The following is a 23,350-nucleotide window of genomic DNA, read 5'->3' on the forward strand; positions in this document are numbered from 1 at the left end:
GTATTAACCCCATGATCATGATGCTCATTTAACAGCACATCATAAGATGAGCAAGCTCCTTTAGTAAGAGAGATTCACCAGCTCAATGCTATACTCCTTCCACGTAGACTTGCTTTGGCTGGACCTGACCTGTGCATCATCGTGGCTCAGCTATGACCCTCAACTGAGGTTCACATGTTAAATATTTTTTTTAAATGAAAATGTAATAATGCAACATTTTTGTAATAGATAAATATCCCAAGAAACTTCACAGGATTATTAAACAGAATTTTACACAGCCATTTAAGGATCTATTGGGGCCAATGACCAAATGTTGAGTTAAATGAGTAGATTTTAACATCTTGAATTCAGAAAGATAGGAGGCAACTTTAGGGAGTCAATGAAACAAAGGTGTGAGTTAAGATGTGAACAGCAAAGTTTAGAATGGCTTCAAGATTACTGAAGGTCAGGTGATGGTGCCTAACTAAGAGTCCAGTGGAAGAGCTAAAGCTTTCAACTGTAGGTGAGCTGAGGCAGGGCTGGAGTCCGGTGATGATACGGAGGTGAAAAAATGCTGCTTTGTGATGTTATGGATGTGTGGTCCACAGCTCAGCTCCAGACCAGATATATATGAGAGCTTCAGTCTTCCTAATGGGTAGCTGGAGAAAAATTTTGCCCATCCTCTACTGAATGTAGGGCAAGTCTGATTCTTTAGAATCAGAAGATTAGAGTTTGGGTATAGAGTTGGGTGTCAGCAGCATACATGTAGGAGCTGGTGTTTTGTTTATAGATTATGCTAATGATGATGAGAAATGGGAGGGGGCTGAGACTCAATCTTTCATGAAAAAGATTCATGAGCTATTTTGTGGGAAATGAAGGTGGAGAAGATGTGGACAGAAATTGAAGAATATGGTTGGCAGTAGGCCACAGAAGAGCAAATGTTGTCTCTGGAAGATCGTGGAAGAGTGATCAGTTGTGAGAGATGAAAGCCAAGACCAGTAGTGCTCTGTGACACCACCAAACTGCTAATTCAGATGGCACGAACCATGGTTTCCTCAGGCATTGTTTTCTCCTACTATCACTAAACTATATAGCAAGTCTCTGAATCCAATTAACTCAAAATCTCAAACTCAGATTCCCTGCTTGCATTGCCACTTTTTGGCTTCCTTCACATCTTTGGTTCTAAATTCAGTGACACAGACGCCCTGGACTTTTTATTTTGGCATGTCTTATTTTCACCTTATCCTTTGATCACAATAGCATCTAGTAGTATTACTATAACTGCTAGGCTCTTGTGGAATGTTTTGTTATAGAATGGAAGTTTAGAAAGTAATCCAGTTTATCAATTTTCAATCTGAGATTAGACAATCCAATATTATGCTGAGTTTGGAAACCCTTTGTGGAGATTTATGGGAACTACCCATTGATGTCAATGTCACTGAACTTCTGATGGTTGGCTTTTGCATCACATTGGCTTTACTCAGCCACAGGCATGGAACCTCAAGAATGCTCTTTTTGTTCTCAATGAAGTGGGACACTTGTGTACAGACTCTTGTGTTTATTATAAAGGATTGTGCTGCCTTAATTCTTTCTTAATTAGTATTATTTTTGCGCCAGATTAATTATTTTATTTTCAGTTTAATTTCAGTACTATAAAATGAAGTTGCTCTTTGTACTAGTATTTCTGCAAGATGAACTGGGATCTGTTCCAAATTTAAATTTTGGTTAAAATGAAATGAAAGAGTTCCAATTCTATGGTTCATTCAGTTTAGTAGGATTGTCATTTTCATTGTACAATTAAACTGGACTTACTGTAAAATGTTTTTGTTTCTGAAAATTAGATATGAGGAACTTGTTTACTTTTATTGTGTTTCAACTTGTTTTTGCTTTATTTCTATTTTAATCATAGGTTTATTTAAAACGTAGGAAATTTTTTTCAGAAGTTCACAGACTGAAGATTCAGGCATGGCATCTGCAATTGCTGGTGCAATGGCAGAGTTTTATTTTTGTTGTGTCTGCATTATGTTTGCAGTTTTGCTGAAGTATGTCTAGTAAGGTGGTGCTTGTGGTATAGTCACAGCTGTTCGCTGTTGTAGACAATATTCTTGTTGTGGTTTAAGATGTTGATAGCCTCAGAATGTGAAATCTATACCACACTGTGGTTTGAAAGGAAAGGAAATGTTGGATAGTGAAGGTTTGTAAAAATGACAAGAACCAACATGAATTCAGATTTGTTCTGGGGAGGCCAGAAGGCAAAAGTCAATCTTGTGCTGCAGTTTTTCTCTTTAGATAGAACAGTCCTTTTTCCTTGTAGCACAAAATGGAAAGTCTGCAGTAAAAAAACTTTTGCACTTCTTAAATGCAATCTAGACCGTCTTCTTAAGCCAAAGCCCTTTTAACAGCAGGTCACCCACTTTGGGGTTAAATCATTTGGTTTTCGAAAGAACATGTAATTAGGAAGGAGGTGGAAAAATTCCCCTAAGAACTAAACCCCGGGCTTTATTAACCTGCCTGAAGCAGTCTAGAACAGCAACAGGTCATTAAATTGTGCTGTTATTTAGTTTAGTCAGTAGAAAATAACTAACTTAATGTATGCTCTGCCTTGGAAATTTCTCTCCCAAATGAAAAGAGATCCATTTTAAGTAATATATTCAGAATTGAGCTCTTTCGGGTTTTGCATTCTTTTAAATAAAATGAATATGTCTACATAATGTGATCTGACCAAATAAGAGTTGGTAATTACTGGAAACGATCATTATCCTGCAACAATCCAAGAGCTCTAGTCACATGAAATTAGGGAATATAAAATGGATAACATGTGTGTTAGCCTGACTATGTCTTGGATTGAAGCCTATTTGTGGTCATAGGGTTTAGAAAGTGGAGTGGAAGAATATTCCCTACTGATGGCATATTTTGTGCTTGGCTCATCTAAATGCCTCATTCTTATAACTAGGCAATAGAGTGAGAAAGGGTCTGAGCTGAAACAGTATTTCCTGGTTCCTGGAGTAAGGGTTGAGATACTATTGAGCTCAATAAACATCCCACTGCAATGTCCATTGAGCAGAACTGACATCTAAGACTGAGGAAAACTAAGAACTGAGTATGGTTTAGAAAGGTGGGCGGGAGGGGGGAGGTGAGAAATTGAATTTGTTTACTATTGTCACTTGTACTGAGGTACACTGAGAAACATGTCTTGCATACCATTCACACAGATCAATTCATTACACAGTGCATTGAGGTAGCACAAGGTACAACAATATAGAATCCAGATTGTGAGGTCAAGAGTCCATCTTATTATACTAGGGAACCGTTCAATAGTCTTATAACAGCGGGATAGAAGCTGTCCTTGAGCCTGGTGGTACTTGCTTTCAGGCTTTTGTATCTTCTGCCTGGTGGGAGAGGGGAGAAGAGAGAATGACCCAGGTGGGTGGGGTCTTTGATTATGCTGGCTGCTTTACAGCAGCAGCAAGAAGTATAGACAGAGACCATGCAGGGGAGACTGGTTTCCATGATGTGCTGAACCATGTCCACAACTCTACTGTTTCTTGTGGTCCTGGGCAGAGCAGTTGCTATACCAAGTCGTGATGCATCCAGATAGGATGCTTTCTATGGTGCATTGATAAAAGTTGGTGAGTGTCAAAGGGGACATGCCAAATTTCTTTAGCCTCCTGAGGAAGTAGAGGCACTGGTGAGCTTTCTTGACCATGGCGTCTGTATGGTTGGACCAGGACAGGTGATGTTCACTTCTAGGAACTTGAAGCTCTCAACCCTCTTGATCTTCGCAATGTTGATGTAGACAGGTGTACGTGCACCGCACCTCTTCCTGAAGTCAATGACCAGCTCTTTTGTTTTGCTGACAATGGGGGAAGGGTTGTTGTCATGACACCATATCACTAAGCTCTCTATCTCCTTGCTGTACTCTGACTCATTGTTATTTAAGAATCGGCCCACTACAGTGGTATCATCTGCAAACTTGCAGATGGAGTTAGAGCAGAATCTGGCCATGCAGTCATGAGTGTATAGGAAGTAGAGTAGGGGTACTGAGGACGCAGCCTTGTGGGGGCACCAGTGTTGAGAATAATCGTGCTGGAGGTGTTGCTGCCTATCCTCACTGATTGCGATCTGTTGGTCAGAAAGTCAAGGATCCAGTTGCAAAGGGAGGTGTTGAGTCCCAGGTCTCGGAGTTTGGTGATGTTTGCTCGGAATTATAGTACTGAGGGCAGAGCTGTAGTCAATAAACAGTAGTCTAACGTAGGTGTTACTGTCCAGGTCCTCCAGAGATGAGTGTGGGGCCAGGGAGATCTTGTCCACTGTAGACCTGTTTCCGCAGGAGGCGAATTGCAGTGGGTTGAGGTTTTCCGGGAGGCTGGAGTTAATGCATGCCATGGCCAGCCTCTCGAAGTACTTCACGATGGTGGATGTCAGAGCCAGGATCTGAGGACACGGTCAGGGACACCATCTGGGCCAGATGCTTTCTGTGGGTTCACTCTCCAGAAGATTCATGTTACATCCTCAATGGTGACCATGGGTTCAGGTGCATTGGAGGCTGTCGGGGTGGGTGGTGACATATCAATCCCTACTGTTCAAAATGCGCATAGAATGCGTTAAGCTCATCAGGAAGGGATGCGCTGTTGTCGGCGATGCTTCCTGACTTCATTTTGTAGCCCGTTATAGCATGTAAGCCCTGCCACAACTGATGGCTGGTCTGGGACTCTATTTTGGACTGATATTGTCTCTTGGCATCTCTAATAGCTTTACGGAGGTTGTATCTCGATTTCTTGTAAAGGTCAGGGTCACCTGATTTGAATGCTGCAGTCCTAGACTTCATAGGGAGTGGATCTCTGGGTTCATCCATGGTTTCCGGTTTGGGAACACCTGGATTATCGCCTTTAGTACACAGTCCTCAACACACTTGCTGGTTGAGTACAGAATGTACTCAATCATGATCCAGTATGGAAAGTAGTACTCAGTGTGCTACTCTCTGTACTGGATCCCCCTGTTTCAGCTTCTGTTTGTATGCAGGGAGAAGGAGCACAGCCTTGTAGTCTGGCTTACCAAAGTGTGGGCGAGGGGCTAACTCGGCAGGCATCTTTAGTGGTTGTATAGCAATGGTCAAGAGTGTTTGGGCCCCTGGTGGGACAGGAGACGTGCTGGTGGTATTTTGGTAATGCACGCCTTGAAGTTGGCCTGATTGAAGTCACCTGCAATGATGAAGAGGGCCTCAGAGTATCCTGCTTCAATGCTTTTGACCACATAATATACAGCAGTTCATTGAGGGCAGGCTTCGTGTCTGTCTGGGAGAGGGAGGTGTGGTGGTGCTAGGGGTTGAAAGTCATAGCAGCAGATCCTTCACTTAAGCCAACAGATCCACTTGGATTTGCTGTTTTTTGAACTGTTAAGTATGTAGAATCTGAAGACTCCAGTGTGCAGGCTTTAGGGACCCTGGATGCCTATGCTGGTGGATACCTTATGGAATCCAACGGAGACTTCCTTGGATTCCCAACTCCTAGGCTGGGAAGTTTGTCCACTAGACCTGGCACAAATACAGCAGTCCTATTGAAATGGATAGGAGAAAATGGGTGTCAGGAAAACACTAAGTAAATCTTTTTGTTTGATTTGATTCAGTTAGTTCAGTATGGTTCCACAGTATTTGAGAGGACTGTCCATGAATCCCCACTGAGCACAGAGTAACTATTTGATTAGCCAGGGAAGAGGGTTTCAGGTACAAAACAAAGATGAGGGGAAAAACATATCAGAGAAACAAAAGTTAATAGAAGTGCACTTAAGTTAATTTTTCACTTCAGTTCATTGCAAATGAAAATTTTGTTCAGGTGAATTAAATGTGATATTCCTTTGTCAGCTTTTGATTAGTAGTGATACAGCATTTGGACTTAAGCAGTCAACACAGAAAACCACATGGAAAATGTTATAAAATGCACAGGATGGTTAATTAATGTAACAGCTATTTAGTTGCTCATTTGTTTGCAATCCTAAAGCATACTTATAATATTCTGCTTGGTTTACACTTGATTTGACCCCAAATAAATATGTAAATATTGCATTGTTCATTGCAGAACTGTAGTAGTTTGAAGGAATAGGAAGAATGTGACAGCCTTCTGCAGGTTCCAGCAGCAAATCATTTAATGTAAAAGGGCTCATATTGGAAAGCTTTTTTTGCATGCCATATTTAAAACTTGTTTGTATATTTATGTGTTTCTGTAAGAACTTGAACATGCAAGACTTTAGAAGATATTCCCGTGAAGTAATATAGAAACTAGCAATGCTTTTAAGCAAGATGATCTCTCAGGAGATATTTTAATGTGTTGGAAGATCTAAAATATTCTTGTCATCGATTCCAATGGACTCTCTTGCCCTCTTGCTAGAAATATTTTGACTCATTCAATATTCTCTCCTGTTAAGAGATGGATGAAGGGAGGAACTAAATTCCAACACATGCCAAGCAGCACTTTTAGAGACCCGTCCTGGTAATTTTTCTTACAATTATGTACTGTAGTGTTGAATACAAGCTATCTTTTTTTTGTACAAAACAGGTAATGAACTGCAACGGCACTGGTAGACGGGTCCTTGTGGAGGATAAGTTACCACACATCTTTGGTTTTACTCTTTTGGGTGATTACATTTACTGGACAGACTGGCAACGGCGTAGCATTGAACGTGTTCACAAAACGTCCGCTGAGAGAGAGATTATCATTGACCAACTGCCTGATTTGATGGGTTTGAAGGCCACAAATGTTCATCGTATCTTGGGTAACTAGCCAACTCAACATTTTCTAAGAGGTTTTTCATATTCTTGGTTTTCAAGCAAATATTTTCTTTCACCTTTGAGTAGTTATTCAACAGGTATGTTCAAAAAGTATATTCAAGTAGTTTGGAAAATTAAATAAATCAGACGAAGGTAACTGAATAGCACTTTCAAGTTTAAGTTTTGAGTTATTTATGGAAATGTGTGTGGGTAGTTGTAACTTGACTGTGTGTTGGGGAAAAGCAATGGCAGATAAGAAAAACTATTATTTTTGTTTTACCTGAAAGGCTAACCCAATAGGCTTTTTTCTAGAGAAGAATCTATCATACCAAACAATTCTTCAAGGAAATTTATTCGTCCTCTGGATTTTCTGTGAAAATTCCCTCCACAGTGTTGCATTTGTAGGATGACACTTGAGCAGTTGTGCAAAATTCAGTCATACGTGTATTAAAAGTTTAATGACTTAGAAAAACCACAGGGAATTGTATCAGATAATAAGGACAATGCTGCTGTTGAAACTCGTTATTCTTGAATATTTATTGAAAACCCCTTTTTGATGTACCTGATTTAATATCCTGTTGCAGGCAAACTAGCTTGAGTTTAATATATTTTCAGGTACCAACCCATGTGCAGAAGATAATGGTGGATGCAGTCATCTGTGCTTGTACAGGCCTCAGGGTGTGCGATGTGCCTGCCCAATAGGCTTGGAGCTCATCAGAGACATGAAAACCTGCATAGTACCAGAAGCTTTCCTCCTTTTCTCTCGGAGAGCAGACATCAGAAGGATTTCACTCGAAACGAACAATAACAATGTGGCTATTCCACTAACTGGGGTAAAGGAAGCCTCTGCTCTAGATTTCGATGTGACTGACAACCGGATTTACTGGACAGATATTAGCCTGAAGGTATGAAAAGTCTTGTTGCCACTGCTGCTTCTCTGGTATCTCTGAGCTGCCAGGGCTAATGGGCTCCCGCAGGATGCTGCTGGAATAGTAATTGCAGCTGAAATACAAAAATAACTCGTACCACTAAGAGAATGAAAACTGAGTCTGAATAATGCACTTGAATATTGGTATGTATTTTTCAGAAAATGTCTTCAAATGGAAAAAAAACTGCTCCTTTTGTTTAAAGATCTCATTTGGAAAAATACACAGGTCCAGTAACAGTTTACATTTAAAGTTGTACAGTTCTCTTATCATTGTGAGCAGTTTGGGGAGAAAATCTGGAATTAGATACAGCTTGCCATGGGCTTACTAGTTCAGTTTTATTATCTTAAAAATAATTTTGATTTGCAGACTGAATTATTTAAGATAGGATAACTGGAGACCAACAGCATCGCCACGTTATTTTCTTTTACCTCTAATGCATATAAAAGAGTGCTTTAAAGTCATGCTGAGAAATACAATTGCATAAGCTGTTTTTTCTCAGTATTATACAATTCAAAGTTCTACCCACCACAAGAGAGGCACTATAACAACTATTCCTTCATTTCTCATCATTCCACAAATTCATTTGTATCCTTCAGAGCATGAGCCCATGATATGTTTGTGTTGGGAATGCAGGCAATGATGTCTTTCTTGTGAAATATTGCTTTTGAAGTATTGTTGGGGAATTGGACCTTGTCCTAGGAGTGACCATCAAGGGGCACCCCTGGAGAGAATGTGGTCTTCCTATCACACCCCTTCAACCTTTCTCTTCCAATACACTGGCATGCTAATCCTCCTTTTGCCTCCTCTGTTCCTCTGTGTCCGCACCCCTACCTTAAACGCCAGTTGCCAGCACAACCATCTATGAATGTTGAGCTCCAATTTTTGTAGCTCAGCCCTTATGACAGCATCGTACCTACAGCTTCTAACCATGTTGTGCCCATGCTTAGACTGAGTGCAGATGGCTCATTTCTAGTCTTGGAAATGATGTCTGGATGGTTGTCACTAAAGCTTTGGGTCTTGGGCACAACAGAAGTTTGCAGTTGAAGGAGCCACTACCCACAATGGTTGTTGCCACCCTGCTGCTCCACCAACTTGAAATTCTAGTCATCCATGTTGAAGTTTCTTGGTAAGAGTGGATTTTAAGGAGTAGATTAAACAGATTACACAATATGATTGTTATGTCCATGCCTTAACTGCTAAGAAGGTGATAGTAAGAGATAACAACCTTTGTCATTATCTTTCACATCCTTCATCTGCTTGGACAAATGTATGGTTACACCCCTTTTGTTTTACAGACCATTAGCAGAGCTTTCATGAATGGAAGTGCTCTGGAGCATGTCGTGGAGTTTGGGCTTGATTACCCTGAAGGAATGGCAGTAGATTGGCTGGGAAAGAACTTGTACTGGGCTGATACTGGAACCAATCGAATTGAGGTTGCCAGGTTGGACGGACAGCACAGACAAGTACTGGTGTGGAAAGACCTAGACAGCCCCAGAGCTTTGGCGTTGGACCCTGCTGAAGGGTAAGATGCATTTAAGTAAGATTGAGATTTCCTTTTTTTAAAAAAAAGGCTTAACTTCATAACAATTAGTGAAGTATTGGCCCAGCATTTTGCAAAGAGCTTTGTCAGCTGCATTTTTGAAGCATTAACTTGAACATAAATTCATTTTTTGGAACTAGAGTCAATAGATGAACTTATTTATATAACCACAACATTTTTTAAATATTTGTGGTTTTAAAGTAACATGCACTGATGGGTACAGTTTACACACATCCAATGGTGAGAGCATTTTACACACAAAGTTACCACTAAAGATGAAATAACTTTTTTTTATTTTAAATATGCTCTGGTGACTTGTTCCCAAGGATTTGTCAATGCTTTGCTCACAGAAAGGAAATAAAAATGGGCAAGCATGACTCCATTGTTGATTCATCTTAAATAATTTTTACTTTCCTTGTCCAAAAGCACTTGGCTATTCTTCATTTGCAATGGAGCAGTGGATAGTATCTCCAATCCACCATTATTTACCAATGCATCACAAGTATTATGTTCTATAATGTGTGAAACATTTCTAGAAATGCTTGCCAGCATAAACTTACTACTGGAACATTCATTAGTGTGTATTTTCTTAGGTTTATGTATTGGACTGAATGGGGTGGTAAGCCAAAGATTGATAGAGCTGCCATGGACGGAACAGGCCGTATCACTTTGGTGCCAAACGTTGGCCGAGCAAATGGATTAACTATTGATTATGCAGAACGAAGACTCTACTGGACAGACTTGGATACAAGTTTGATTGAATCCTCCAATATGTTGGGTGAGTTAAATTTGGAGGAACAAGCTATTGGTCTTGAATTCAATACAGGTTTTATTCTTTACTTTTTATTGATAACATTGAGAGTGTTTCAATAGAATTTTTTTTAATGTTGTTTAAGATTTAGGCAGTACCTGGGTATATTTCATATTCAGTTGGCTTGGTTTAATAGATACAATTTCAATATATAAACACTTACTGTAAAATGTTTGTATCAAGCATGTCATTTTCAAATCAATGATAATTGATAATCTTACAGGTCTGGATCGTGAGGTTATTGCAGATGACTTGCCTCATCCATTTGGCTTAACTCAGTACCAAGACTACATTTATTGGACAGACTGGAGCCGCCGTAGTATTGAGCGGGCCAACAAAACTAGTGGCCAAAATCGCACTATCATTCAAGGACACTTAGATTATGTCATGGATATCCTGGTATTTCATTCTTCAAGGCAAGGTGGATGGAATGAGTGTGCTTCAAGCAATGGGCATTGTTCCCATTTGTGTTTAGCAATGCCAGCTGTTGGTTATGTTTGTGGCTGCCCAGCTCACTACTACTTGAATGTGGACAACAAGACTTGCAGCCGTAAGGATCATAATTATAGTACAATATTATTAAATCTGGGAGTTAGTTAATGTGCTTTAAAGCAGTTTTTAAATAGTAAAGTGGGATTCTGCACAGTGACACTAGAGCGGTGGTGGAGGAGGCAAGGACACTGAGTTCATGAGAACCATGTGCTGGCTCACAGCATCGGTGAGGTGAGGGCACATGTACAGGTTCTTCAAGAGGTAAAATTAAGTAAAGATAACATTTATAAATCAGGCTTTTTCATTTGTTTAAAGAAATGCAAGCATAGCTGAAATATATTTAATATTCTGTAATTTTGAGTTATAAATTGTGGTATTTATCCATTCTAAAAGACTACGAGTTTCTGGAGGACATTTTCTTTATTTTATTTGCTGTTTAATTTTGTGTCACCTTTTGAGAACATATACTTTTTAAAGTTATATTTTAAAAATTAAACTGGTAAGAAACATTTTTATTTATAAAGGAAGCATTTTTTATGGTAACTTCTGTCTTCTCTTGCCTCACTTTTGAATGTGTACTCTAGCCAATCCAAACTAACACAGTAAAATTATTATTTTCCAGCTCCAACTTCATTTTTGCTGTTCAGTCAAAAGAATGCAATTAATCGAATGGTTATTGATGAACAACAGAGCCCAGATATCATTCTTCCTATTCACAGTCTGAAAAATGTCAGGGCTATTGATTATGATCCTGTAGATAAACATCTGTACTGGATTGACTCTCGTCAAAATGTTATAAGACGAGCACAGGAAGATGGAAGCCAGGTTTGTATTAAAATTGTGCTCAATTTCATTCAGTCAACAGTACTTCTCAATGGAGACACACATGCATGCAGCGGCATTTTGATTCTCCTCACTTAAAATCTATGATAGAGGGGTTTTGAAACCTGCCAGTGGCCTTTTATAAAATGGGCAACCTAATGTAAAAACCTGAGCAAAATGTAAGACAAAAGCCAACTTGTATTTGTGGAGCTAATTCCTCCATTATAATAAAAAAATTAATAATTGCTATTTTACACAGCAATTACTTTCTCGTAAATGAATTGATATTTTTTCAAAATAAACTGTGATAGATTAAGGTAAAGATCAATCTGTTATTTGTTTCTTTTCTGTTGCAGAGTTTTACAGTTGTGACCAGCACACTCCCCAACCAAAACATAGATATGCAGGCTTATGACCTCAGCATTGATATCTACAGTCGTTACATCTATTGGACTTGTGAGGCAACCAATGTTATAAATGTTACACGCCTGGATGGTAAACCAATTGGTGTGGTTCTGGATGGAGAACAAGATAGGCCAAGGGCAATTATTGTAAATCCAGAGAGAGGGTAAAGCTAAAATTTGGCTCTTGACTTTTGATACTTGCATAATTTTTATCAGGGAACAATTTTGGAAAGTATGATATTAAATGATTCCTTTTTTTCCCCCAACCCACATCAAAAAAAATCTCTTAGGTATATGTACTTCACCAATCTTCAAGATAGATCACCAAGAATAGAGCGTGCTAGACTGGATGGTACAGAGCGTGAGATTCTGTTCTTCAGTGGTCTAAGTAAACCAGTTACACTTGCTATTGACAACAAGCTCGGCAAACTCTTTTGGGCTGACTCTGATCTCCGCCGCATTGAGAGCAGTGATTTATCAGGTAGAGAGAAAATATTTTTGGGAATACCTCTGGGAAAGGAGGGAAGGGATGGAGGAATATAAGAAAAGTGCTGTTTTTGAAGTACTATTACTGCATAGAAGGAGTCTTTTATGATATCTAAAAGAATGGAAAGATATGAGTGTACATTGAACAAGTTAATTCAGATGATTATTTGTGATAGAACATAGAACAGTACAGCACATTAGGGCCCTTTGGCCCACGGTGTTGTGCCAAACTATATGAACACCACCTCCATGATCAATCTAACCCTTCCCTCCTGCACGGCCCATATCCCTTCATTTTTGTTACTTCCATGTGCCTATCTAAGAGCCTTTTAAAGGTCCCGATTGTATCAGCCTCTACAACTACCCCTGACAGTGCGTTCCAGACATGCACCATTCTCTGTGTAAAGAAACTACCTCTGACATCTCCCCTGAACATTCCTCCTCTGACCTTAAACGGATGTCCTCAGGTATTGGCCATTGCTGCCCTGGGGGAAAAGGTACTGGCTGTCCACTCTATTTATGCCCCTCATAGTCTTATCCACCTCTATCAAGTCACCTCTCAACCTGGGTTGCTCCAAAGAGAAAAGCCCTAGCTCGCTCAACCTTTCCTCATAAGACATTTTCTCTGATCCAGGCAGCTTCCTGGTAAATCTCTTCTGCACCCCCTCTAAAGCTTCCACATCCTTCCTATAATGAGGTGACCAGAACTGGACGGAATACTTGTGGTCTAACCAGAGTTTTATAGAGCTGCAACATTTATAGAGCTCCCAAACTCAATCCCCTGACTAATGAAGGCCAGCACACCACACGCCTTCTTAACCACCCTATCAACTTGTGTGGCAACTTTGAGGGATCTATGGACTTGGACCCCACGAACTCTCTGTTCCTGCACACTGCTCAGAATCCTGCCATTAACCTTGTACTCCACCTTCGTGTTCGTTCTTCCAAAGTGTATCACTTCACACTTTTCCAGATTGAACTCTGTCTGCCGCTTCTCCGCCCAACTCTGCATCCTGTCTTTTGTAACCTATGACAACTTCCTACACTATCCACAACCCCTCCTACTTGTCATCTGCAAACTTATTAACCCATTCCTCCACTTCCTCATCCAAGTCATTTATAAAAATCAAAAAGTCCCAGAACAGATCCCTACGGAACACCCGACCTCCAGGCAGAATACTCTCCATCTACTACCACCCTGTGCCTTCTGTTGGCAAACCAGTTCTGAATCCATGTAGCCAAGTCTCCATGGATCCCATGCCTCATGACTTTCTGGATGAGCCTATCGTGGGGAACCTTGTCAAACGCTTTATTATAGTCCATATGCACCACATCCACCACTCTACCTTCATATATTTGCTTTGTCACCTCCTTGAAAAACTCAGTTAGGTTTGTGAGGCACAACATGCCCCTCACAAAGCCAAGCTGACTATCCCTAAAAGACTGTGCTTCTCCAAATGCTCGTAAATCCTGTCCCTAAGAATCCTCTCCAATAGCTTGCCCACCACTGGCTTGAGACTAATTGGTCTATAATTCCCAGAATTATCCCTATTATCTTTCTTGAACAAGGGAGTAACATCAGCCATCCTCCAATCCTCTGGTACCACTCCTGTGGCCAGGGAGGATGCAAATATCACTGCCACTGCCCCAGCAATCCCTTCCCTCCCCTCCCATTGTAACCAGGTATATCCTGTCCAGTCTTAGGGACTTATCTATCCCAATGTTTTTCAGAAGCTCCAACACTACCTCTTTTTTAACCCCAATATGCTCCAGCACATTAGCCTGTTCTACGCTGACCTCATTTTCGTCTAAAAGTCCCTCTCCCTTGTGAAAACTGAAACAAAATATTCATTACGGACCTCCCCTACCTCCTCCGCCTTCAGGCACATGTTTCCCCCTGAGCGGTCCTACTCTCACTCTAGTCATCCTCCTGTTCCTCACGTACGTATAGAAAGCCTTGGGGTTTTCCTTAATTCTACTCACCAAGGCCTTCTCATGTCCCCTTCTAGCTCTCCTAAGTCCCTTCTTAAGCTCCTTCCTGGCTACCTTATCTCAAGAGCCCTGCCTGATTTTTTTGCTTTCTAAAGCTTAAGTATGCTTCCTTCTTCCTCTTGACTAAATATTTCACCGCTTTCGTCAATCATGGTTCCCTTACTGTACCATCCTTTTTCTGTCTCAGTGGGACAAACCTATCCAGAACCCCATGCAAGTGTTCCCTAAACAGCCTCCACATTTCTTCTATGCATTTCCCTGAGAACATCTGTTCTCAATTTACGGTCCCAAGATCCTGCCTAATCCCATCATAATTAGCCCTTCCCCAGTTTTCCCATATCGTCTACTCCTATCCCTGTCCATGGCTATGTGAAAGGTCAGGGAGTTGTGGTCACTATCTATGAAATGCTCGCCCACCGAGAGGTCTGTCGCCTGACCAGGTTCATTGCCTTGTACTAGATCCAGTATGTCTTCTCCTGGTTGGCGTGTCCACATACTGTGTCATGAATCCTTCCTGGGCATACCTAACAAATTCTGCCCCATCTAAACCTTTTGTGCTAAGGAGGTGCCAATCAATATTAGAGAAGTTGAAGTCTCCCATGGTAACAACCCTGTTATTTTTGCTCCTTTCCAAAACCTGCCCACTTATCTGCTCCTCAGTGTCCTGGTGGCTATTGGGTGGTGGTGGTGGGGGGGGGGGGGGGGGGGGGGGGGTGCTATAGAATACTCCCAATAGAGTGATCGCTCCCTTCCTCTTTCTAACTTCCACCCACACTGACTCAGTAGACAATCCCTCCATGATGTCCTCCTTTTCTGCAGCTGTGACACTATCCCTGATTAACAATGCCACTCCCACCCCTCTTCTACCTCCTCCCCTATCCCCTTTGAAACATATAAACCCCGGAACATCAAGCAGCTAATCCTGCCCTTGCGACAGCCACGTCTCTGTATGGCCACAGCATCGTAATTCCATGTATTGACCCATGCTCTGAGTTCATCACCCTTATTCTTAATACTTTTCGCATTAAAGTAAAGATATTTCAACCCATCCAACAGACTGCGTTTATGACCTAGCCACTGTCTATCCTTCCTCACAGTCTCTCTGCATGATGCATCTACCTTTACATCAACTGCTCCGTCATCTGACCTATCACTCTGGTTCCCATCCCCCCGCCAAACTAGTTTAAACCCTCCACAACAGCTTTAGCAAACCTGCCCTCAAGGACATTTGTCCCTCTCGAGTTCGGGTGTAACCTGTCCATTTTGTACAGGTTATACCTTCCCCAGAAGAGATCCCAGTGATCCACAAATCTGAAACCCTGCCCTCTGCACCAACTCTTCAGCCACGCATTTTTCTGCCGTATCTTCCTATTCTTACCCTCACTGGTGCATGGCACAGGCAACAATCCAGAGATTACCACCCTTGAGGTTCTGCTTTTCAGCTTCCTTCCTAACTCCTATATTCCCTTTTCAGAACCTCATCCCTTTTCCGATCTGTGTCATTGGTACCAATGTGTCCCATGACTTGTGGCTGCTCTCCCTCCCCCTTAAGAATGCTGTGGACTCGACCTGAGACATCCCTGACCCTGGCACCTGGGAGACAACATACCATCCAGGAGTCTCGTTCTTGTCCACAGAATCTGCTATCTGTTCCCCTAACCAATGAATCCCCTATCACTACCTCAGTCCTCTCCCCTTCTGTGCCACAGAGTCAGACTCCGTGTCAGAGATCTGGCCACTGTGGCTTTCCTCTGGTAAGTCGTACCCCTCAATGGTATCCAAAACGATATATGTTTTATTGAGGGGAAAGGCCATAGGGGTGCCTTGCAATGACTGCCTATTCCCCTCCCCTGAAGGTCACCCAGCTACCTACAACCTCAGTGTAACTGCCTCCCGGTATCTCCAGTCTATCATCTCAGTTGCCCGAATGATCTGGAGTTCATCCAGCTCCAGTTCCCAAACGCGGTCTGTAAGGAGCTGTAGCTGGATGCGCTTCTTGCAGGTGTAGTCATCAGGGACAGTAGAGGTCTCCCTGATTTCCAACATACTGCAAGAGGAGCAAGCTACTGCCCTCATGCCATTCCCAGTGCTCTAAACTGTGCAATAAGAAATAAAAAGAGCTTACCTGAGCCTTCGCTCACTTACTCCGCCTCTTCATGCTGAAGCCCCTTGATCCCAAGCCTTAAGTCCCACTCTTGCAGTGAGCCACTCACGCCATGGCCACTCCGCAGTGGTATTTCTTTTAATTTGCTTTTTATTTTGCCTATGCAACCTTACAAAGTTTTTGCAAGTTAACATTTCCCTCTTTGCCTGCACTGCATGCAGCAGTCTCATTACTAGACTTCTTGTCGCATAACTTGTAATAGATGATTTTGTTTTTGTCGTAATGAGAAGCTTGAGCATTATACTACATAATGCAATGCAACATTTCACTTTGCTGTGGATTGGGGGTAGGTTTTAGATTTTGTTTTGAAGTGTAACTATTTCCAGCTGTTTAACTTAGACTCTTTATCTGATAATGGAAAAGCACAGCTGGTTCCTGGTCAGTTTGGAGTGAAGTGCCTAATGATGTGGGGAGATATTAATGCTTACAAGATTTTTGTTGTCTCTCTTGAGGATTCAAGAGCAATAAATAAAAAAACATGTTGCTGATAATCTTTCCCTTGTTGGTTTGATCTTACCCTTAGTTTGATACATTGACAATCTCTTCGGATGGATTGTGGATTTACTATTATTTTGAACAGTCAGTAATATTAAAGTACATTACACAGAAGTAGAAATTTGTTTAGCCACATGTGGTTGCAGTGATTCCAGTTTTTGCATAGATAGCAAAAACACTATAATTTCACAATATAGCTAACTGTATTGCATGCAAAAAAACAAACTGCTGGAGGAACTCAGAGGGTTGAGCAATATCTGGGGGGAAGGGTGGTGTGGGGGTGGGCGGAATTGTCAATGTTTCAGGCCGAGGCCCTGCATCAGGACTACATGCATGTACTAATTTAACAAGCATCCATCATCATTCAATAACCAAGGCAGCTAAGTCCTTACCACAAGGACTACATGAATTAGTTTCATGCAGTTAATGTGGCAAAACGTTCCAAGGTACTTCACAGGAGAATTATCCAGCATTTCGCTACTAGCTACAAAGGTTGTCCAGCAACATTGTTAAAGGTCAGAAAATACTTGCACACTCTGCTTTTGACTTTGCAGTTACCAGAAAATGTATAAAAACTTTGTGCAAATAGGCATGTTGAAATTACAAAGACAGCTAGAAATACAAAGTTGGAGATAAAAAGACAGTTTTTAAAGGACAGTTGGATAGGTATGTGGATGGGAAAAGTTTAGAAGGCTATGGGCCAAACACTGGCAAATGAGACTGGCTTGGATGGGCATCTTGGTCAGCATGGACCAGTTGGGCCAAAGGGCCTGTTTCCGTACTCTGACTCTATGACATGTTCTACAACTGTGCCTTCGCTTGTATTTAATATTGTAAGTAGCCACATTTGAATTTTCCAATTAGCCAAATGTGACATATCACTGACATAAACATCAATGCTGTTGGAATAACATAGCATAAAAAATTATATTGTTTTGTGAAACTTTTTAAATTTGTTTTTAGGTGCAAATCGAGTTGTTTTGGAAGATGCCAACATCCTTCAACCTGTAGGTTTGACTGTATTTGGTAACCACTTGTACTGGATTGACAGACAGCAGCAGATGATTGAGAGGATTGAGAAGATAAATGGTAACAGTCGAACAAAGATTCAAGCACGTATAGCCCAGCTCAGTGACATTCATGCTGTGAAAGAACTCGATCTGCAAGAATTTGGTATGATAATATCAAATCTGGGTCCAATATAGTATAAAAACTATATGAATCCTTGTGCCAGTACTGAACAGAAATCCACAAGGAAACTTTGAAAGGGAAGAAATTGGAAACAGCCAAAAATATTAGTTTTGTTTGGTTGTGCAAAGCACAGCAGTCGAAAATTAGATAATATACTTCGCTGGTGCCTGTTTGTGGAGAATTACTCTGTAGACTTGCAGCAGTAATACTGCACTATTTAGTTCTTTTCTGTAGGTACCATCACATATCCAATATGCAGAGCAAAATGGCAGCTCATAGCTATTGTTATACTTGTGCTCAGTAGAAGCCTGAATGTGAGTGAACCTCTGTCAATTTAGATAAGGAAATGGTTCAAGGGTAAATTCAACACTAATATCATTTCAGTAGAATTCATTATTCTCTATCTATCTGAAAACAGGATTGTTATTCTAAAAAGTACTTTCTATGAAGTCATTTTTAATAAGGACATGTGGCTTTTTTGTAATGTTGATACTACTACTGATCGCTACTTGCTTTTTAAAAAGTGAGAATGAGAAGTTACAAGGTAATGTACTTTTAGAACAGTTAGGAATTGTGTTTCTTACTATTGCAGATAGTACGGAGGTTTTATTTGGCAATTAACTACAATTGTCAGCCATGATGAATAGTGCAGATGGTAGCCCCCTTGCACTTCAGTCAGTTAGTAGTGGGTTCAATTCCTGCTCCAGAGACATGAGCACAAAACTCCAGGTTTGTACTGTGGTGCAGTACTGACATAGGCTAAGGTCATTCCTCCCCTTTGAGGTAGTCATAAAGATCCCTTGGGATTATTATGAAGAAAGTAGATGAGATTTTCCAAGTCATCTGACCAATATTTATTCAATCAACATCACAGAAACAGATTACCTGATCATTATGAGATGCTCCAGTTGACAACTTTGTTAATGGTTCATTCATTTTGATGCAAGTTAACCTGTAACTATTTTGTGGTATTGTAGCAGAACATCCATGTGCTCAAGATAATGGTGGCTGCTCTCATATTTGCATTGTGAAGGGTGACGGTACCGCACATTGCTCATGCCCAGTTCACCTGATGCTGCTTCACGACGAGCTATCTTGTGGGGGTAAGTCCTATTTGTTCTTGATCTTTATGCCCCCTCCCACTGCCCCCAGTTTATCAATGTTGACTCTTCAAAACGCCACATGCAACTTTTGAGTGCAAGGAAATTAGTCTGTATTTTGTTGAATTTTTATCATAATTTGCTATTCTATTCAGAGATGCTAACATGTTCCTCATTCTGAGCAATAAATTAATGACATTGATATGAAATATTTTGTTCTTTGGGTATGAGAAGAATTGATTTATTCATGCCATTTGACTTTTCTTTACCTCTCACCTGTAAAATTAACTATTAATTCTGCCTGTATGTTACAGAACCACCAACCTGTTCACCTGAACACTTCACCTGTACCACTGGTGAAGTTGATTGCATCCCCTTGGATTGGCGCTGTGATGGATATCCTGAATGTGATGATCAGAGTGATGAGCAGCACTGTCCTGTATGCTCGGACAGTCAGTTCCAGTGTGCCAGTGGTCAGTGCATTGACGCTGTTTTCAGATGCAATGGAGAGTCCAACTGCCAAGATAAGTCTGACGAAGAGAAGTGTGAAGGTATTTGATCATTTTTCTTTATAACAATTAGAATACTTCTCGCCTACTAGAAGAATGGCACTTGCAAGGTTACAGTTCAGTTTCTATTGGCATCTATGTGGTTCGCAGGCCAGTCATCGAATGAAGAATGTTGCACCTAAGCCTGACCCTGCTCTCACATGGTGTTGCATGCAACTTTGAGGAAGCTAGCGACTAGCAAGTGGAATAGAAACCCACTGCCTTGTTCTCCGTCTACTGCCCAATAGTGCTGAGACCTTTAGTCATCACAAATCAGCTGGGGTCATTTCTGGTCTTTAGGACTTGGCATTATTTTAATAGGCAAAGCCATTGAGGAAGCTTTATAAGAATTATTAAACTAATTAAAAGAAACTGGATGATATTTTGGAGAGAGGGTACAAATGCATACTTTAAATTTGCTATTTACAGTGTTGTTGAGAAGTCATGGGGGAGGAGAAAGGATATCAGAAGGCAGAGGGAAAATTGGTGAATAATCAACGGCTGCTGCTGTGCAGAGGCTTGCAAGTGAGACATATGTCCCCTCTTTCTGTGTTGGGGAATTGTGGCAATTACAGGGATTGGTGGTGGAGCTTCTAAGGGAAATGAAAAATTGCGGGGGAGGGAAGGTTGTTGGGCAGTGCACTGCGCCACCGTGTGGCAAAATAGAGGGTTACATTTCCAAATTGAAACTGGTTGAAAAATTTGTGCGGCTGTGGGCTAGGCACAGGAGGATCAATTAGGAAGAACTGATAGCTTTGGAGACCACCAAATAATGGGCCTTGGGCCTCTTCATCATCAGAAGGCTGCAAACATTAAACATCTTGCCTGTGAACATCTGGACTTCTAGGACATGGTGGTGCCCCCTGCACTGTTGGAGATCAATGGGTGGGGGGAGGGAAATGGGTGATTGGCAGGTAGGGTGGTGGGTGTTTGTGAGAAGGTAGAAGTGACCCAAGTAGGTGGTAAGGGGGAAGTCAAGAGCTATGTTTCTCTTCCCTATGTCAGATCCATGTGTTTTCTTGAAAAGCTAATTATTTTAGTGAAAACCTGCAGCAATTCCTTTCAGGGCCAATGGCTGGATGACATTTAGTATTAGATTCCCTGACATTTTTGGCAAGGAGTCTTCAAATGGGCCTTGTTTCCTTTTTGCATGCAGAGGATTGGATACTTTTAATTTTGCCTTTACTGATATGGCAGTTGGTGTGCAGCCTACTCCAAGAGAGAGTGTGCCCTGTGCTCTGGTAGTGGAAGCTTTGGTGCCCATTTAGTGCCAGAAAATGGATGCAGTGTCATCAACATTCAAGGCCCATGAATTTTCCATTCTCGTAGCTCCAAGATCTGGCTCACTATATCCTACCCTTGGCTAACCTCTAGCAGGTGGTTCCAGAATTATATTGATAATGCTAGTCTCCATTGACAAAGTGAATGGAAAATTTAACCTCTTTTTCTGGCCAAATCACTTCTTTACTTGAATGGTAATTCCAGCATATTAGAAAAAGTATTACAAAATTGACTCCTCTCTTTAAGTTGCTTTGTATTTTGAGATGTACCACTTCTGAAATTCTTCATTACTCCTGCTCAGCACAGTTAAATCTTTTTTCTGCTTCCCCCTCAGTTTTGTGCCCTATGGACCAATTTCGATGTGCCAACGGCCAGTGCATTCCCAAACATAAAAGATGCGATCGTAACAGTGATTGTACCGACAATTCAGATGAAGTTGCCTGCTGTAAGCTTTCACTAAATAATACAGTTGTATAACTTGGTTCTTGGTTGTATTCTGTTTGGATACAAATGTGTTTTATGGTAACTGTAAAATGGCAGCTCAATTTATTTTAGTAAGCAAACAATGGTGCTCTTTCTCCTCTCCCATTTCGGATGAAGTTGCACAGTATAGCAAAAAAAACCATTCTTCATTGACTTTGGTGTTGGAGCAGTTTCTGGTTTGAGGGTCATGTATCATTTCTTTGAGAAATGCTGAGATTTTGTTGGGCAATTAGAAGCTAAGTTTGACATTGTTACAGATATGGGCTGGCTTCAGTCATCGAAGACAGTAATAGGAGACAGATTAAGTAAAGACTCTGCAACTTGTACTGTACTCCTGACTAGGATTTATTTACAGAAAACTCATGACTAATCTATTCCCTTGGCAGTTGTAAGTCCCAGTTGTTGGAGCAATTGATTAAGAAGATTTGAGGAATTAAAAGTAATGCTGCTGGGGGGGGGGGGGGGGGGTGGGTGGTGGTTGGGGAGAAGGAAATAAAGGAACCACTTGAAAATAGAGGCAATGGGGCTGAGGTGAACAAAGAAAGAGAAGTTGACTTGAGTGGTGACAGTTTGTGCACACTAAAATTTAACTTTAACAGCTGGAGAGGGATTTCTGGTGAATGTTTGCAGGTAGGGTAGAGGAGAGAGAGGAACAAGGATGAAAATCACAATTTTTAAATTTCTTTGTTTCATTATAAATTGAAATTTCTGAAACTGCACACTTAGTTTCCCCATTATACATTTTCCTTCTGATATTGTGCCTCTTAGTCCCCATTACATTATCCATCTGAATGTCTGCAAGTATTAAGAGAAACTTTCTGGTCCATTTTGTTTAATAATTTTTCATTTTGGGTCCTTGTCATGCTGAATTAACAAAATTTTGAGCACAGTAGATTTCAATTCGTCTAGACAGATTTGCCTTTAGTTCTAGTTAGCTTCTCCCTTTTGGTTTTTGCCATAAGTATATTCAGGAGAAAAATACATGAATTTAAATAGTGCTTTAAGTTTTGATGCACAAATGTTGTAATTTATTAACAATCTGACTTAATAAATAAACCACCTTGATCTGCTGGCCAAGGAACTCCTTAGTCAACTTTTTTTTTGTTAATTTCTTACAGATCCCACTGAGGAGCCCACCCCTCAACCTACAAACACTATTGGTTCAATTATAGGTGTGATCCTCTCTGTTTTTGTGATTGGAGCTATGTACTTTATCTGTCAACGTGTCCTATGTCCACGAATGAAAGGTGATGGAGAAACTATGACAAATGATTTTGTTGTGCGAGGATCTGCTTCGGTGCCACTGGGCTATGTACCACATACTAACTCCCTTCCAGGATCATTGCAAGGTAGAGATTCTTCATTGTCATTAAACACTGTGGACATGGGCTTAGAAGGAATCACATATGGAAATTATTATGGAGTTTTAGGTAGTTTTTAGCAAGCTGCTATTCAACACTTTGTTGTGTTCGAAGAGCCTACATTCTTATATAGCCAGTTACACTTTATTAGTTTATGTATAATTTTCACCTATTACGTGTACCTGGTTAAGAACATCAGCATTAAATTTTGCTGTTACTGCACTTAGCGCCATACTGAGATCACTCCATATGTCGTCTTATTGACTGCTCCAATGACATTATTCTGCAGGCACTGAACATTACGGTGCCATGTTCCTAAGATTAAGATATCTTTTATTAGTCACATTTACATCAAAACACACAGTGAAATGCATCTTGTGTGTAGAGTGTTCTGGGGGCAGTCTGCAAGTGTTGCCATGCTTCCGGCGCCAAAATAGCATGCCCACAACTTCCTAACCCGTATGTCTTTGAAATGTGGGAGGAAACTGGAGCACCCGGAGGAAACCCAT

At 40.9% G+C, this 23,350-nt stretch overlaps 1 protein-coding gene across 2 annotated transcripts in view; it reads left to right on the top strand.

Annotated features, from left to right (window-relative positions):
- lrp6 (low density lipoprotein receptor-related protein 6) overlaps positions 1-23,350 on the top strand; it is a 126,654-nt gene that overhangs the window by 96,452 nt on the left and 6,852 nt on the right. Inside the window, exons 8-20 of one of the 2 annotated variants that reach the window (XM_052030618.1) lie at positions 6,531-6,747; positions 7,358-7,647; positions 8,967-9,193; positions 9,805-9,989; positions 10,246-10,572; positions 11,137-11,339; positions 11,693-11,904; positions 12,031-12,221; positions 17,841-18,050; positions 19,049-19,171; positions 19,483-19,719; positions 21,332-21,442; positions 22,599-22,829. In XM_052030618.1, coding sequence (XP_051886578.1) covers positions 6,531-6,747; positions 7,358-7,647; positions 8,967-9,193; positions 9,805-9,989; positions 10,246-10,572; positions 11,137-11,339; positions 11,693-11,904; positions 12,031-12,221; positions 17,841-18,050; positions 19,049-19,171; positions 19,483-19,719; positions 21,332-21,442; positions 22,599-22,829 — 2,764 coding nt within the window. Of the gene's footprint in view, positions 1-6,530; positions 6,748-7,357; positions 7,648-8,966; positions 9,194-9,804; positions 9,990-10,245; positions 10,573-11,136; positions 11,340-11,692; positions 11,905-12,030; positions 12,222-17,840; positions 18,051-19,045; positions 19,172-19,482; positions 19,720-21,331; positions 21,443-22,598; positions 22,830-23,350 lie in introns of both variants that reach the window. The other variant, XM_052030617.1, reaches the window with a different exon arrangement.

This window comes from Pristis pectinata, chromosome 15, assembly GCF_009764475.1.
Source record: "Pristis pectinata isolate sPriPec2 chromosome 15, sPriPec2.1.pri, whole genome shotgun sequence".
NCBI classification, from domain to species: Eukaryota; Metazoa; Chordata; class Chondrichthyes; order Rhinopristiformes; family Pristidae; genus Pristis; species Pristis pectinata.